General features: G+C 38.6%; 2 protein-coding genes across 2 annotated transcripts; both read left to right on the forward strand.

Annotated features, from left to right (window-relative positions):
* The first annotated feature begins 59 nt into the window (after positions 1-59).
* Positions 60-8,642, forward strand: LOC109539637 (rab3 GTPase-activating protein regulatory subunit). Its single transcript, XM_019907515.2, has 13 exons — positions 60-295; positions 504-755; positions 2,236-2,475; positions 2,529-2,847; positions 2,901-3,150; positions 3,287-4,153; positions 4,320-4,734; positions 4,791-5,012; positions 5,063-5,470; positions 5,530-5,805; positions 5,857-6,070; positions 7,959-8,163; positions 8,222-8,642. The coding sequence occupies exons 1-13, from the start codon at positions 211-213 to the stop codon at positions 8,390-8,392; spliced, it is 3,924 nt and encodes a 1,307-aa protein (XP_019763074.2). The 5' UTR covers positions 60-210; the 3' UTR covers positions 8,393-8,642.
* Positions 8,643-13,705: 5,063 nt separating this feature from the next.
* On the forward strand, positions 13,706-15,294 carry LOC125502390. Its single transcript, XM_048666921.1, has 6 exons — positions 13,706-14,032; positions 14,091-14,251; positions 14,308-14,518; positions 14,574-14,697; positions 14,936-15,003; positions 15,063-15,294. Exons 1-6 carry the CDS (start codon positions 14,024-14,026, stop codon positions 15,228-15,230), a joined length of 741 nt encoding a protein of 246 aa, XP_048522878.1. The 5' UTR covers positions 13,706-14,023; the 3' UTR covers positions 15,231-15,294.
* Positions 15,295-17,198: the final 1,904 nt, after the last annotated feature.

A 17,198-nucleotide genomic window follows, 5' to 3' on the forward strand; every position in this document is an offset into this window, starting at 1 on the left:
TCTTTGTCTCACTACCGTTTGGCATTTTGCGCTTTCTTTATTACAARTTACAGCTGACTCAGATCTGTCAAGCTTACACAAATCAGCTGTGTTTGACGTTGGCATTGTTTAGCTACAAACTCTTGAAAACCTTTGGATTTAACCGTATTTAAATGATTGTTTGATGAATTAAAACAGAAATTCGTCAGGAAGACGGCCTGCTTAAACAAAATGTCCTGTGAAATTCGCGTGACAGCTACCATACAAGATATTCCGAGCATCCGAAGATGCTTATTTCCGACTGATGACCACAGAGGTAGCATTAAGTGCCACTAGGGCAAGCTATAGCTTAGAGCTTGGACTTACAGCTCTTAGGGCACTTTATGCTTTTTTATAGATAATTCCTATCAAAACCAATATTTGCAACTGTTCGCAATGCATTTTTGAACGGGTCGCTATAAGCGCAAATGTTACTACCCCTAAAACTTAATACGTTCTCTCTTATACCAATATCTTTTCATCAGGTACAGAGTCCTGGCTTCAAACCTGCCACATAGCAGCCTCACCGACAGGCGATGTGTTGGCGATAGCCAATGAGAGGAGACTGGTCATCCTAAGCTCAAAATGGGACTCAACTTTATCAAGGAGTCTGTTTCAGATCAATTTTGCTGATTCCATTCACGACTATGATAAGGTGAAAGCCGCCCTTTGTCTCCCAATTGTGGGGGAAAGTCACAGTTCACACGTGGGACCTGATTGGATCTGTACTGTTTTAGGTATGCGCATTCGCAAATCGATAGTTTAGTTTAACACATAGATGAAGGCACTGAAAGCCGATGGGTTTAAGAGCAATTATTTCAGAGTCAAGTATTCTCTTGGTAGTTGTGAAAAACCGTTCTTTGCGGTTAAAGGTCTTTAAAGCTCAAGCAAAACAGAAAATACTCAAATGAAAGGAAACACAAGCAATTGTCTAGATGTTTGAAAAAAACCGAGTATTCAATATCGGTATTTTCTTAATTTCGCAAACACCGTCGCATTTATCTTTCCTGTTCAAATAATATCGTCACTCAAACTGCCACAACTTCTATCAACAACAATCTCATTTTTTAAGTCACATGGGCGCTTGCAGTTTCGGAGCGTCCAATAGTCGGCTCTCGCGTTGTTATAAGTTTCAATTTCAAGTATTAGTCCAGACATAATAACTAGGTAGCAGGCTGACGTCCTTTTAACCTCAATTTTTGGGCAGCTAATGCCAGACTAACGTCAGTTCACTGACGTTAAATTGTCGTTATTATAACTTCACAATGTCACATGCTAAATGACGACAAATCTTGACCTCGAAATAAATGTCTTATTGACAAAAACACTGATTTTATAGTTATACATTATTGCAAAAAGTTACAAGACTCCCTAAAACTACATATGTGAAAATCTGACATATTTGGCAGCTTTGTTTTTTGACCGCTGACAAACGCCGGAACCATACTTCACTCGAAATGTTGTATACGTTTGCAGAATTTTCAGTCCAAATTTCTTGATCTGGCTTGAATAATAATATGTTATACTTACTTACTTCAATTCACTTATGTTCTGTCACAATTTTTCTTTTTCTGCACTCTGCAACAGTTTAATTCTGATGTCAACAAGACGTCAGAAATTATCTACAAATTTGACGTCAGAAAATGACGTTACACCCACGTCATTTCCAGATCAAAATTGTAAACCCGAGTCTAGACCTAACGAGCCGAGCCCGAGCCGTGCCTGATCCGCTACAAGTTTCTTCGATATTTGGTCAAAACACTGACAGAAATCGATCGTCTATCGGATAATCGGAAACGCACCAACAGATGACTTTAAAAGTCGACAAAACCAGTCTGAGATTCTGAAGCTTTATATTTATTGTTTTGTTTGCGCTAATGTGAACACACATGTAAACTATACGTGGTTGCGTTGATAACAAAACCCCGATCCTTATTCTTATAAACTTTTTTAAATATTTCTAAGAACGCCAATTGGAAGGAACCAAATTGGAACCCTCTGTATAAGCAGGCAGTAAAATATCGTACCTAAATACTAATATTACATATATCTTTTGACCAATAATATGAATCGCACTCACCCACTACTCAGACCAATTTGCTGACTTCAGTCCGAACCGCAGGCCATCTGAAAACAAAACATAATTTTTCAACATAATATAATCACAATTCGCGTTTTTAACACACTTTTTCATAATTAAAACCAAGTTTTCTATAGGTTTTGACTCTGGTTACGTGCGCTTCTACACAGAAAGTGGCGACTTATTGTTCGAGGAGCAATTTCACAGCGAAAATATCACGGGCATCAAATGCCAGAGCCAACACAACCCCCGGCCGGATTTATCGCCCGAATTGCATCCGGAAGAACTCTATATTCACTACCAAAGCAATGTTTGTCTGGTGAGTGGCCAGCAGCTGTTTGAGAACCTGAAGAACTTGAGGAGCCAGCTGGCGAGAGGTAACAGACAGTCAATAGTCCCTGGCTATTCGTCAAACATGTATTTCCAACAGTGCAAGCCAAAGGAAGTCCAATAGAATTCAAAGGCGTTCCGCTCAGCGTCAGAAAATGGGGCTTTCAGGACCAAAGCAGTGTCAACGACGTGGCTGTGATTGGCCTTAACATGACGAATACATTCGACCATCTTCTCACTGCCTCCGTTTGTGGAGGATTTGAGGCAAAGTATCGGAACACCGCCCCCAATAGTACTTTGGTTCTGGCGGCCGGTTCCAAACCGTTCTTGGGGTACCACTATGCATTGGAGGGGGTTACGCAGCCTGTTTTAAGCGACGTGGCCAAAGCAGTTGCAAGCAAATTGAAATCGGCATTACCGTATGTGGCTTATGGTTAGTTTATGCTTTACGCCTGTCTTATCGCTCTTTCAGTGGCTGGCTAACAGGGGCGAAGTCCGAGACTAAGGAGGTGACCATTGCAATGCACCCAGTGGAGAATATGGCGCTTCGCTTTGGTCTATGTGATTTGAGACGGACTGCTTCAGAAATTTTCTTGTCTCCCAGTAAAAAACTTGCTGCAGTTTCCGATAGTCTTGGCCGTGTGCTTTTGATTGACTCCTACAGGGGAGTGATCCTGAAAAACTTCAAGGGCTACAGGGAAGCCCAGTGCGCCTTCTTGCAGGTCAGTTTCGGATAGTTTATACCCAGCAAGAAAAGCCAGGATGGAATATCGGAAACGCAGATTAAAGAGTTTTCAATTAAAGATAAATAATTAAAAATAAGATTAAAGAATTTCAAGCGTAATGTTGATTTTTCAGGTTCCGGATGAACGTAAAAGCAAGCACCGATTCGGCAACAAAGTGGCCACATTCCTGCTAATCTACTCGCCCAAAAAGGGCACGTTAGAAATCTTCACTGTGCAGCAAGGCACGAAAATCGTCACATTTTCCGCATCTAAATACAGCAAACTGCTGTATATTACTCACGGTTTGATGGGATTTACGACCACATCTAAGTCGCGTTATGTTTGCCAATATACGTGTGTGTTTCTGGACAATGATGGTCAAATTCGCGAAATTTCCGTACCATTTCATTTCGCCTTGGCGGAGAAGAGCAGCATTCGGGCCAGGGATATTCACCTACACAAGAAACTCCGACAGTTGATTAAAACGGATTGTCCAAGTGAAGTCGATTTGGACAAAGAGATTTTTCACATTTGCACCGAGCTGAAGACCGTTGAATTGCGCCAGCAAACTCTGGAAATGCTGTTGAATCACGAAAGAATATCTGCAGAAGTACTGGCGCGATGTTTGCAGCACTTTTTAGATGATCCTGCTGAAGGCGACGCTCAATCCACCTTCCGGGTGCTTTGCACCAACGCTAAATCCGTGCTGGAGCTGTACTTATTCGCGGTATCCACATCCTGTGAAGCTCCAGAAAACGACAATAACGCTGATCACAACAACAAGCTCAACTTAGAAGAACGAGACTTGCAGGGGCTGCAAAAATTGCTCGATTTGGCCACTGCCACACAAAACGAAGATCGAAATACTCCCAGGGTGCGCTTCTCTTCCTACAAAAATTTCCCAGTATCCAGCTTTTTGTGGTGTTTCGATCTCACAAGCGCCGATGAAATTGGGCTGAAGCCCGATACAGAGGAGCTTGAGCTATTGAAAAGTTCTGAGGTAAATGTTCTACATTCGGCAAAACGTTTTACTTCAATTCAGCTACATATTCAAATACTTGAATACAATATCCATTTGCCCTTTGCAGAGGCAATCATGGACCACAATATGCCCGCGGACACACATTTGTTAATTAAACAATGTATTGGAATCTTTTTGTTTTCAGGTACTGTTCCGGGACTACATATCTGGAACCCGCCACAACCTGTCGGAGTTTTCTTCCGCATTATTAGCCAGTCGCGTCCGAATAAAAGACCTGTTCAACTTGGCCATTCACTATTGGGTGTTCAGGTCCTTGGACATCAGCCTGAACCTGGAGCAGGATATGTACAACTTCCTGCAGGTGATTACCGCTTTAGGAAGGATGGCGAACAAGGAGATTCTTGCTGATGTGGAGACCGTTGGAGTGTCGGGCTTTTGGGGTGATATCCGAGAGACTTTGGCCAACAATGCCCGCTCATTTCCAGCTTTAATGGCCGCCATGCTTTGTAAGCACGTGATGCAACGAGACGAATTGCAGGATTTGGAAGATAATATGGAGCTGCTCACACAAGAAGATATAGAATGGTCGTTGCTTATTGGTAAGGTCGGGGAGATGAGAAACGAGGTCCGTTGCAAATGAATGCTTCAATTACAGGAAAACTTGAAGACATATCAACCTTAAACCTAGTGCTGGGTTTCAAGCCCCAGCTTCAAAGGCCAGTGCTTCCAAAGCTCAGCCATGAAAAGGTGGATATTAGTCTAAAGTATATCCTGCAAAACGGCAAAGGCTCAGTAAGCGAGCTGACCGCCCGATGGCTGACCACGTGCGGTATCGGTCCGCAACAGATCGTGCTTAACGACAAAATCATCTCACACGGTACCACTTTGAAGCATTTGACTTATTTCACGCTCATGCTTGTCTTCTAGCTTCAGCCAATCCAGATCAAAACCAAGACATCTCTGAGGGGATGCATTTAGAGATGATTCAGCAAGTAAACTCGGAGGCTGTTTTCAAGTATTTAAACTTGCTAAAGCAGCAATTCCCTTACAGCTTAGAGGTCAACAATCTGTTGTCGAACGTTTGTTGGGAATACGCTCTCGCATGGAGGAGAGACATTAAGGACTTGAGTAATTTGAGAGCAGCCCTTCAGTGTCTTAAAGAAGTGCCGGATAAACGTGTTCGAGCTGGGCTGTTTCAGCTGATGTGGAACACGCATTTGAAGATTGTCCTTGAAGCCAGCTGCAAGCTGATCAATAAAGTGGGCAAATTGCCAAAAGAGAGACTGTGCCAGCAGGACACCGGACTGTCCGATAAGGAAATAGCAGAATTTATTGGTGAGCCTCTTGGCGCAACGGAATCTACCACTTGAGTCGTCATATTCTCAAATTCACAGAAATTTCAACCGATTTCCTCGACTCTTTCCTCGATACCCTTCAAAGCGAACCCGACCTACCCAAACCAGAAGTAAAGTTTGAACCTCTCTTTGAAAATAGCGGCCCGCTGGCTCTAATAGAGCTGGCCGTTCAACAGAAACGTGCCGACTACGGCCTGCTACACTTGCACTATCAACTCTGCGTAGTGCTACACATGATCACGAAGTTCAATGTGAAACACGCCAAACCAGTCAACAATCTCTTTGAACCTTCTTTGGTCGGCTTCTTCTTCACCGGTAATTATAGCAGATGTTTCAAATAATTTGAGTTAAGATTCCATTGTGTAGACTTGCAGCGACAACAAGACGTTAGCTGGAACAAGTCGGACGTGAGGACGAATTCCTCAAGGGAACAGTTTTTGAGAAAAATAATCACTTCCAGTTTGGAAACCGTCACCCTGGATGATGATGGTCAGGTTTACTGCAAGGAGCACATGGAGTGGATGGACAAGTGCCTAATGTTAACTAGAATTTGGAATCTGAATGTCGATAGCTTTAGAAGGTAGGGCGTTGTCCAAAAAAACATCGAATTGGCTGTTTGAATTGCCTCCGACACCAAAGTTTTCACTCTTTAACCAAAGCTCGCGCTTAAGCTTTCAATTAAATGAAGGTTATTCTACTCTACTTAATCTTTTTACTCAGGAACCAGTAAAACTACATAGTTTTTGTGTATCAATCTTGTAGTGCAAAATTCGTTCTATACGTGGCAAAAGTTCCAAGTCCTTATTAGTGATATTTAAAAATTGCCTCCGGTTTTCATGTGATTGTTTGCAAGCCGAATTTTAGCATTTATCTCCGCTATAACTTGTGAAGTGAGATAGTCAATTTTGGATGCATTGTGTGGGGCAAAGTTCCTTAAATAAGTGAAGAAAGTTTCGATTTTCAATCATCATCAGGCAATTTTTGACAATTTTATAAAATTGCGTTTGGCTTACGAGGTTGTTTTTTCAGGGCGGAGATAGCAATTTATTTAATAAGGAACTAGCGAAGTGAGACAGTTGGTTACTGTTAAATTACTTTCTACAAGTGCCAACAGTTTCGATTTTCATCAGCAGGAAATTTCCAATAATTTTTCATAGTTGCATGTGGTTTTCGCGGATATTTAAATAGATCCTAGACTGACATTTATTTGCTTCGGAAGATGAAAAGTTGAGAGCGCCACTTTTCTATCAAGTTTAAGAGTAAAGTTTTCTCTACAAGTGCGAAGTAGTTTGATTTTCAGTCATTATTAGGCAATATTATTATATTATTAATAATTATTAGGCATACTTGACAAAACCGTGTCTGATTGCTGTGGTGGTTTTTACAGGTCGGAGTTCAACATTTATTTTCTATGTAACTTGCGTAGCGAGAAACTCAACTTTGGATGCAGTTTATAGGGCAAAGTCTCTTATATAAGTGATGAAAGTTTAGATTTTCAGTCATCATCAGGCAATTATTGACAATTTTTGAAAACTGCGCTTGGTTTATCAGATTGTTGTTGCAGGCCGGAGTTAACATTAAACATTTATTTATTCAGGAACTAACGAAGTGAGAGACTTGCTTTTGTATTATGTAGTGCAAAGTGTCAAAAAACCTTCGATTTTTAGTAAATATCAAGCAATTTTGAAGAATTTTTCAAATTTAGGTTTGGTTTTCGCAAATATTTAAGCAGATCCTAGTTTAAGATTTATTTGTCCAGGAATTTGCAAAGCTAGAGTCTGCCCTATAGATTGAAAATGTCTCGATTTTGAATCATCTTCAGGTAATTTTTAAGATTTTTTAAATTTGCGATAATCTTTTATGGCTGTTTATGCAATCCTACGATAGGCATCTATTTTCAGAGAAACCAGTAAAGCTGCAGATTTACTTTCGCGTGTATTTTTGCAGGCCAAAGGGCACTCGATATGTGAAAAAAGTTTGGATTTTGAGTCATTATCAGGCAATTTTTAAAAAGTGCAATTACAATGTGCTTTTGATCTTTGAAGTTGTTATGGCCGGTGAAATTAGGAGGGCCAATTGACTTTTGTATAAATTTTGTAGGCCGTTTTATAAATGGCAAAAGGTTTCGATTTTAAATCATCATCAGGCTATTTTCAAGATTTTTTAAATTTGCGATATAATTTTGTGATTGTTTAATCAGACGTGGGTTTGGTTGGAATTTATTTTCTTAGGAACCAAAGAAGCGGCAGGTTCATTTTCGACAGCGTTTTGTAGGCAAAGCCTGTTCTACATATGGAAAAAGTTTCGCTTTTGGACCATCATCAGGCAATTTTTGAGCAGTTTTTGAATGTGTTTTTGACTTTTGCAGATTGTGATCCACATTACATTCTAATTTTACGATGCAAGTATTGCTATTTTTACGAACGTTATAAGTTTCGAGTTTCGCAAGATCCCGTTTTTTTATGCAGATATCAGATAATATTGCTGTACATGAGTGGCTACGATTTGGTGGCTCAGGACCTTATTCCTGCCGTTGACGAGCCAGAACTATTAGGTGAAGACTTGCTAAAAGTGGCAGGGAACCGATTGGGCCAGTTTCTATCGTCTTCGGTCAACTTGGGCGAAAACATCGCCGCACTGAGCCCTATGTTAAGCCGCTATATAGACTCTTTAGTAAGTTAGCAGCTGGTAATCATTCAACATAGGGTGAGGAACTAATTGACAATTTCAGAATGAAGGTTCGTGTTCCCCTAGCAATCTAACCAACATCAAAGTGCTGGCCAATCAGGCGAAGAACTGCATAGGAGAGTCCCAAAAAGAGTTATTCAAGCTGGCCGAGCTCCTTTTAGACGCCTGTGACACTTTGGAGCAGATTCGTGACGCCGATGCAAATAATGCGTAGTAGAAAATAAATAGCGTGTTTTATCGTCTGCCACAACGTGCAAGCGACTAGTTTGGTTAGAGGAAACTGTTTTTCTAGATACTACTCTAGGCGCTCTTGCTTCAATTCGCAGTTCATTATACCTACTACCCTCAATAACTTAAATCTCTCTTTAAACTTTTAGCTGAAAGTAATGTGATACCATTTAATAACTGTTCGTTTTTATAGGAGTACGGTCCTTTGTGACCAATAAAGATTATTTTTTAATTCATCTGCAGCCTTTGTTTGGGTTAGTCCCTCTCCCTCCCTAAAAAATTTTAAGGGTCTTGAAAACGAAAAAAAAACAGCAGAAAACGTGCAAATTTTCATGGACAGTTTGCTTCATTCAAAACGGGACAAACTGTGTGTCCTTTGTTCGAAATCGAATGTTTTTTGGCCCAATTTCGGTCCGGCCCGTACACAAAGGAATCTCCAATAACATCCCTCCGCAGCATCAACCCCGATATCTCGATCGGCCGCGTTGGGAGAGATTTTTGCAAAATCCGGCGCCGACGAATCGGCGCCACATTCGTTACGTCACGGCGCCCCGACGGATAGTGCGATGGCGTCGATCACAGCACCCGCATCCACGTCAGCTCGCCGCGAGTCCTAATTTCGAAAAAGCAGCTTTTTGTCCAAATTTCAGAAGTGAGCACATATTTTGCCAAGATTTCGCACTCACCCACCATACATGCTAAATCACGTAAGTGTAGGCTGTAACTCATTAAGTGTCTATCATTTTCCAACCCCTGAACGTTAAATAAACAGGGGCGTGCGTGGTCAGTTGATATTTTTTTTATTTCGGAATTCTGATGAATATGGCCAGGATTTAAATCAACGCCTTCGCCTGGCTCAAAAAATCACCTAATAATACAACTCAACAGGGTCTTTTTGGCAAATTAATCAAACAATGGACCACAAATCTCTTCTATCAAAGGGGATTCTGGATTTGAAAAATGCAATTCTTTGATCTGAAGAAATGAAAGTGCGTTACCCAATTCCGCATACTAAAGCGAGTTTTTTTAAGGAATGAACACTCTTTGTTACAAACTGTCGCTGCATTTTCAACTACTATTATAAACAATTGTCTGGCAATATCCCTACTTTCAGGTTACAGCACAGTTTGCAACTGCAACGTTGAACATTCTTTTTATTTTCCACTGTCTTGCCCAAAAAAATAAACTAAACTGTCGTATTTCAACAGAAAAATTGTCGCCTTTCCCAATTTAAGCCAGCTCTGTATTTAAAATTTGAAATGGTTAATCGATGACCTGTGATCGAACTAATCATGATTACGTATGGTAAACTCGGAGCAATATTTTTTCGAAAATTATCTATAATAGTAGATACGTAATTTCGAGTTTTTTTTTAAGAAAACACCGTGGCTTTGTTGATACAATATAAGGTTTCTAGGACAAAGAACCAACCGAAAAATCTCTATTTTCAGTCAAACTGAATACACAAAAGGAAAACTAGGCTAATTCCATTAGTTCGCAGTTCTGTTTACTTCGGTTTGATCACAAAACGGAAGAGGATTTTTGCTTGTCCAGAGTTTGACAAGCATTATGAGTTTAGGACATTTATTCTTTTCATGGAGCAAAGCATAAAAACTCTTTTCAGACTTCTATATCCAGTGTCCCGAAACAATATGGAAATATTTTAGAGATTAAAATAGGAAAAACAATTCATGTAATTCGTCTTTTTCCCTCTTATAAAGGCAGATTGCATAATTTTAACGCATTTTTTTCCGTCAAGTAGTTTCAGCCTTTTGTGATATTTTTATAAGAATTTTCAATAAATTTTAATATCGACAGTACTCAGTACGCTCACAACCTGAAATACCTCGACATTTTTTCCGGACATCTTCTATAGTTGTCACACACACATCTAAAGTGGGGCAAACATGTATTAGCATAATAATAGTAATGGAAAATAGTTTATAAATACACTTATATTCCATGATAAACCTAGTTTTTATCGATTAACGCACAATGCACTTGGGTAGATTTATTCCTTCATGTCAAGTTCATATAAGTAAATATAAAAATGTAACGTTGCATCACGCTATAACGTACATACGAAATCGAGTTCAATTTGAAATGGTTTTATTCAATACTTTGTCGGTTTACTTAAAACTCTACCTTTTGAGTAAACGAATTCGATAAAATGGAGTTTTCGCCTGAAAAGGCAAAGATCTTGGCAATGAAACCCCGAATACTAGTTGGAAGATGTCCAAAACGCTCCAGTTTCGACTGTTTTTAATGCATTTCCATGGAGCCTCCTTCTCCAAGAGTGCTTGGTATTGACCTAGGTTAATAATGCCTTCCAATTGTAGCCAGTTTCTTCGAAAGATTTATGCTAAAAGTTCGCCTAATTTATCTTCGATTCATTTGTGTAACAATTAATTAGTAGCCGGTTTAAGACAAAATTACTGGGACAAAACACAACTATCTAATTTGCGATGCAAGCCTTTCTTAGAAGAAGATATCTTTTTCGAATTTAAATGTGTATAGCCTGACAAAAAGATGCTAATACGCCTCCAGGAGTAGAAGCAAAAAGCCAGACGGCGTATTAAAAACTTGTTTGATCTAAAGCTCTAAGATGGATCTTTGTACGCATCTATTTATATCGGGTTGCTCCTCTCAAGCAGCTCGATATAAGATTTGATGTTCGGTTTACTGCTCTACTTCGCTCTATTTTCAGTTTGGAGTGATCTTGGTTGCTCCTTGAACTTTTCAAGATCAATATTGTGTGTAATCAACTGAGCGCCTTCCTATTTATTTTCAATTAACAGGAAACCGTCGAAAATAAGCCGCAGCCAATTTCTACCAAATGCAGTCATAAGACAGTGAACAACAAATAAACATTAAGATGTAATTTTATTATACGACGATGACGATTAACATTTATTATAATGATATTTAACATTATTTATTCCATTATGATTGTACGTGATATATTTTGTACTGTTTTATTATATTTTTCACCATTGTGGACTGTACTGTACGTACTATATGTTGTCGAATTTTTTTTACTCGCTTTGTAAATAAGATTTGTGAATTTTTGATTTGATTAAATGTCGCATTTTGGTACTAAAACAAGCCGTTGGGCACATTGTAACTTCGGGTATAACCAAACCGTGCGAATACTTATTTTATTAAGGTTTTCGCAACAGACGATAAATATAAACTTTAACAATAGAGGCGCAAATCCGGAACGTAGAAATTCTTGAACATTTTCAAGCTTATCAGTTTTTAATACCAAGTCATGCTCCCAGTCGGGCAAAAAAATAATTTGCTTTACATATCTAGATATTCACAGCATTTATTTTAAACCAACCGTCCAAATCGGTCCAAATCTTATTCCCGAAAATTGCGAATTGTAACTTGAGTAGGTTTTGATGGCACGAGTTAGTACTGAATGGAGATTTCTTCTCTTACTTCGTGAGCCCTAATTTTCATACTTTGCCTTTAGACTCTTTGGATGATAGATATTTATCATATTTAATAAAATTTTGCTCCTAGCATGGGCTATCGAAAATATTATTACAACTGATTGGATATTTCAAAACGTTTCTGCAATAAGTTAGTGTTTTGGGCATTTATGTTTCCGGTTTCGACCAATTTTGGTTTCTATCTAGCCTAGCTCTAGTAGATTAGAAATATTAGTCAAACGTAAATAATGAAAGCCATGAAAACCATAAGGTCAGAAGTATTAAACCGTTTCTGTATAAAACCTCGAACATATTTTCGCTCCTATCTCTTTGAAGGTTAGAATTTTCTGATAAGCCCTAAATGCCAAAACACGCTCATCGAGATGGGCTATCAAAAAGTCATTACAACCGATCAAATACATTCACCTGTTTCGTAGATTACATTTTTAACTTTCAAACGACTTAAGGGCAGGCTTACTCTGATCTTCGGTTTTCTTTATAGCGAAAGATAGTTGAGAAATGTTTTTTCGAAAAGATCCTTCAAATGATACTGATATTTTCAGTCGTTTTTAATCCGAATGGGTCCAGAGGAAAAGTTGATGGGTCCGGTTGAGGACACAGCCCTGCTCCGATTTTAACGTCTGTTTGATCGATTCTATTCCGGTCTCAATCCTAGGTGTGTGCCAAATTTCAGCTCGATATCTTGAACACTGCGCTCAACATTATGAATAAATAATTTTAAGTTCACTAATAATTGATTTGAATTCGATCGAAATCCCAGGAAACCAAACTGCCAAAAACCTACTGATAAATACGACAGTGTAATTAAATTTTCCAGTATGTTTTTCTAGTTTCTTCTTTTTTATATTAACTAGAGCTTCTATTTTTACACGCTAAGAGCGAAAGCGTTAAGAGTAAAAGCTGACTAACGCAAGCCCTATGAACGAGTACCTACGCGACTTGTGTATAATCAAATCCCAATGTTAAGATATTTTGCAGTAAAAATAGTTTTTTTTTCTGTTTTATTGCGTTTGAAATGAGAAATTTCTGACAAAACCTGATTGCTGAACGGAAGTTCTCAATACGGGCTATCGAAAAGGTCCTAACATTTGATTGAATATTTCAATCCATTCGTGAGATATAAGAGGTTACAATTTTTGAGAGCCGTTCAAATGCTGATGAAGCATAATTGGTGAAAAACGAATTTCGAAATTACCTACGAAAAAGTTAATAAGTAGGTTTAGAAATCACCCATTTTTGAGTTATGGCGTTTTTTAACTTTCAGAAGCCTGAAAAGAGGAGAAGCCCTAGTCCGATCTTTGACTTGGTTTCACAAGAAAGTTCAGGATTTCCATTTCAAAATGGTTGAATTTTTCAGAGTTCATATGTTTTCCAAATCAATTCCTGTTAGAGTATCAAATCAATCCCTGTTAGAGATAATTAGATATATTTAGTTCAACCGTTTTTTTAAATAAAGTAATCTTATCTCAGAACGAAGCCAATCTAATAGCTCAACATGGCATGTTTTTTATTATAAGCGAAAGCACTTGCAATATTACTACAACCTGAACCTGAAGACAAGAATGCGACATTGCCCGAATAACAAATAATGGTAGTATTTGAGGTAATTTTTAACAGAGAGCGCTTTCAGGATTAATTTAACACCCATTCAGATCAGCTTATCAGGAAACATCGAAACCTTGCCCATGGAGGACTGAGGCCAATTTCTCCAGGAATATTGTAAGAATGGATGCTGGATATACTCAAGATTTATGATAAAAACGTACATTTCACCGCGTATCCGCCAGAACTATTACATCATAATCGCAATTTAATTATTAAGCGTTGAAATTGACGTGCCTTGTCTCGGTTCGGTACCGCCTTTGCTTGTAAAATCTGATTATTGTTTGCCTAAAAATGCGCAGTACTTGCTAGGCAGTGCCAATGTTATATATCAATGCGATAATCGATCAGGTTTGCGTTGTGTAAGCCAAGCCGGAATTATTTATTGATTAGTTGCAAAGTTTAGTTTTATTGCTGACTTTTTCGCAGCAAACTGTCTTCCATTCGTTTTGGCCAACGACGAGCTTCAGTTCCGCAGAATAAGGTGCCATGCAACAGTCCTGTGCTGTTCTTGCGCCTCCGCTGCTGACTCGAACAACACGGACACCCTCAGACTTATGACTACTGTAAGCGATCGAACTGACTTTTTGCTATCTATAATGCCGTTTGTTTTGTCCATTTCAGCAACTGACACCGAACAAGTGCAATGACGGCCACTATAGCTGTTACCCCCCGAAGGAATGCTGCAAACAAGGATGTTGTTTCCTGGTGGGACCGTCCTATGCCAGGCCACCATCGGTTCAAACTGGGAACATGTTTGCTAATCCTCTGTTTTTAGGACACTGGCAAGGCCTTCGAGCTTCAACCGCAGAATTTGTATTTAGTCCGGTTTTCCTTGTAGGTACTTTTGGTTAGCGGTCACCGCCACCATAGCAGGCATTTTGTGTGCCTGCTCGCTTTGGCGCAAACACAGTCAAGGGGGCCTCTGCTGCAGAACAGGCTCAAGCCAAAATCGCTCTTGTTCCGAACCGGACTCCATTGGCTCCTGCTACGCTCCGCCTCAGTACAGTAGCTGTAACAACTTCCATGCAGCTCCACCACCGTATTCTGAGGTAAAAACATTTTGCTATTCACTGATGATTGATGATTTTTCGCTGTTTTGCTAAGGTGACTTCGAAACCTGATATGTACCCGCTGGTGATTAGCTACAATGCCGAGCCGGTAATCAAAAACAACAACACTTCCACTGGATACATTATCCAGTATTTCAGGAGCTTTATTCGACCGATTGGTGAGTACAGCGCGCTGTTAATTAAATCTGAAACGTCATGCTCTACCCTAACTATCGTTTATTATCTCCCATTCATTGGATCGTTAAGCGCCTTTAGTTCCCAATAAACGCAAACTATCCGCATTCACGCCCGGCAAGTTAATAATAAGGGTATCGTGGCTCTTGTTTGCCTCCAAACTCCGGCTTAATGAAACACCTCTGATGAATCCAACGTAGAAAAATAATGTCGTTCTTTCAGGCTCACTTTCAGCTACTAGCACAAATGACTCAATCAGTTCAAGCTATCTGTGTAACGCTGTCAATGAGGTAAGTATATTTGGAGAAGCTGTATATGTTTGAGGTGCTGACTTTTTCGTTTCGCGTAGGCAAACAACATCGTTCCTCCTACTTACTCCAACGTGGCCAGTTTGGAGGAATTGGTTGTAGACTCTCCTCCTCATCCAAGTCCATCGGGATCGGAGCGAAGACTGCCTAGAAGTGCCTCTTCAGTTTCAAGTGCCCCCACTGAATACCACCAAGTAAGCGTTGGTTGATTCTTATCACGTTGCTTTTGATTTTATTCAGTACTCTTATTAAATCAGGTTTAGAAAATTTGAATAATTCTTTGTTACCTACTCAAACAGGTTGAGAGTACTTTTGTGCATTTAGGTTGGATAATTCAAATTTGGCAATTCCTGTGGCTCTTGCCAAGTTCATGCGCTGAGTCTAAACAAATCCGAAATTTGCATACTTTAGCAATTGGTTTTCCTTGCGAATGGTCAAGTTCACTTTTTTCGTCACTATTTCTCTTTTGCTTCATACTTACTGTCATTAGATGAGTTTTATCACAACACTGCACAATTTATGGTAGATCTACTCAACTTCACCCCATAGCCTTACGACGCAACATCAGCGTTCTTTTTTTTTCGGAAATTTTTCGGCTAAGAATATGCAAAGTTGATTGAACGATAGAGAAGTGGCTTCTCTTCATCTATTACTTCGTTTATTACGTTTGAGATCAATGGAAATCTGTGAAGTCTTTTAATAGTTCAATAGTAGTCCATGCATGTGTGTGTTCAGCTGTGCTATTTTTTTACTTGCGGCGACTACTTTCACTTTTTGAGAGGAATACATTTCCATGTAATAAACAACGCAACGTGGAAATTCCGTGTAAATTTCGGCGATTTAGAGCTTCTCCAAGGAAGGTCAACTTTGTGCACGTTCGACATTGTTATACATTTAAAATTGTCAAGAAAATATTTTAGAAACTCACGAAAAATAAACTGTAACACCGACATGTTTGTCAACAAATATCTGAGTAGCAGCACGATTGTGTTATGCCTATTTATTAAAAAATAGAATTGCGATTTGTCCTCCTTATATTATCTGACAACTACTTGGCTTTACTGGAAAAATTCCAATACAATTTTCATATAGAGTCCGGAATTAAGCAGATATGAAAGCACATACCTACTAATGTTTTTTCCTGTGCCGCAAATAGAAAATCCTTTAATTAATTAATTTATTTGTTAATATTAATACAATTAGTTCATTAATAGATGTAAATAAATTGACTTCGATTGCACAAATTTTTTGTCTTTGATTGCGCATTATAACCAGAGTCAATAAATAATAAAATATAAAATCTCTAAAATAAATAATGAATAACTCAAATCTTTAAAAATGTAAATTAAGAGGGCCCCTATTTTGCCCTATAAGAGTCATATGTTCCTATAGTTCCAATAACACGTAGAACTAGCAGGTGATTATAGTCCTTATGTATAGGATTATTAATTATTTTCAAAAGGTTCTATTTAGGGCGATTTTCTCAACATCACTTTGAAACTTAGTTTTTTAACACTTTGTATTAATAGTTATAAAAATTTTGTCGAAATTTCATTAAAGTAAGTCCTTTTCAGCAAGAAATGCGCCTCAAATTAAGAACACATTTTTCCTCATACGCAAAGTGAATAATTATTCGAGTGGCTGCAACTGTAATTTTTTACATAAAATTTAAAATTGAATCAATAACGGTTAGACTTAGGTACATGATATTATAGATGAAATATATTTAGAATTTGTAGTAGAATTTAAAAATGTAATAATAAATAGGGCGTTCCATTTAAAATAAGCAAGTTGGTCATCTTGAAAATATTTTAGATCGCTTGCCCCCAATGACTTCGGCACACTGTTAAATTTTCAAATTTCTCCTAATTATAGTTTGCCAGATAGCGATTACGGCGGTTCCCGGTGGGACACCCTGTCGTATTAAAAAGATAAATGTGATATTTTTAGATTAATATATACTTTTGTCTCCGAATAATTTAAGGTTTCAAGAAGGCAAAGGCCTAAAAGAACGTTAATATTTACCAATTGTGAGTTTGCGTAAATTTTAAATCTGATGATGGCGCTGTTGTCTCGCCGAAACGTAATGAAATGAACGATATTGAAAATTTTTACTTCACACTTTGGCTGAGACCCAGGAAAAATAAGAATATAATAATTAAAATATACATAATTTT

Source organism: Dendroctonus ponderosae, unplaced genomic scaffold (assembly GCF_020466585.1).
Source record: "Dendroctonus ponderosae isolate FM_Combo_2020 unplaced genomic scaffold, Dpon_F_20191213v2 Dpon_F_20191213_5, whole genome shotgun sequence".
NCBI lineage: Eukaryota > Metazoa > Arthropoda > Insecta > Coleoptera > Curculionidae > Dendroctonus > Dendroctonus ponderosae.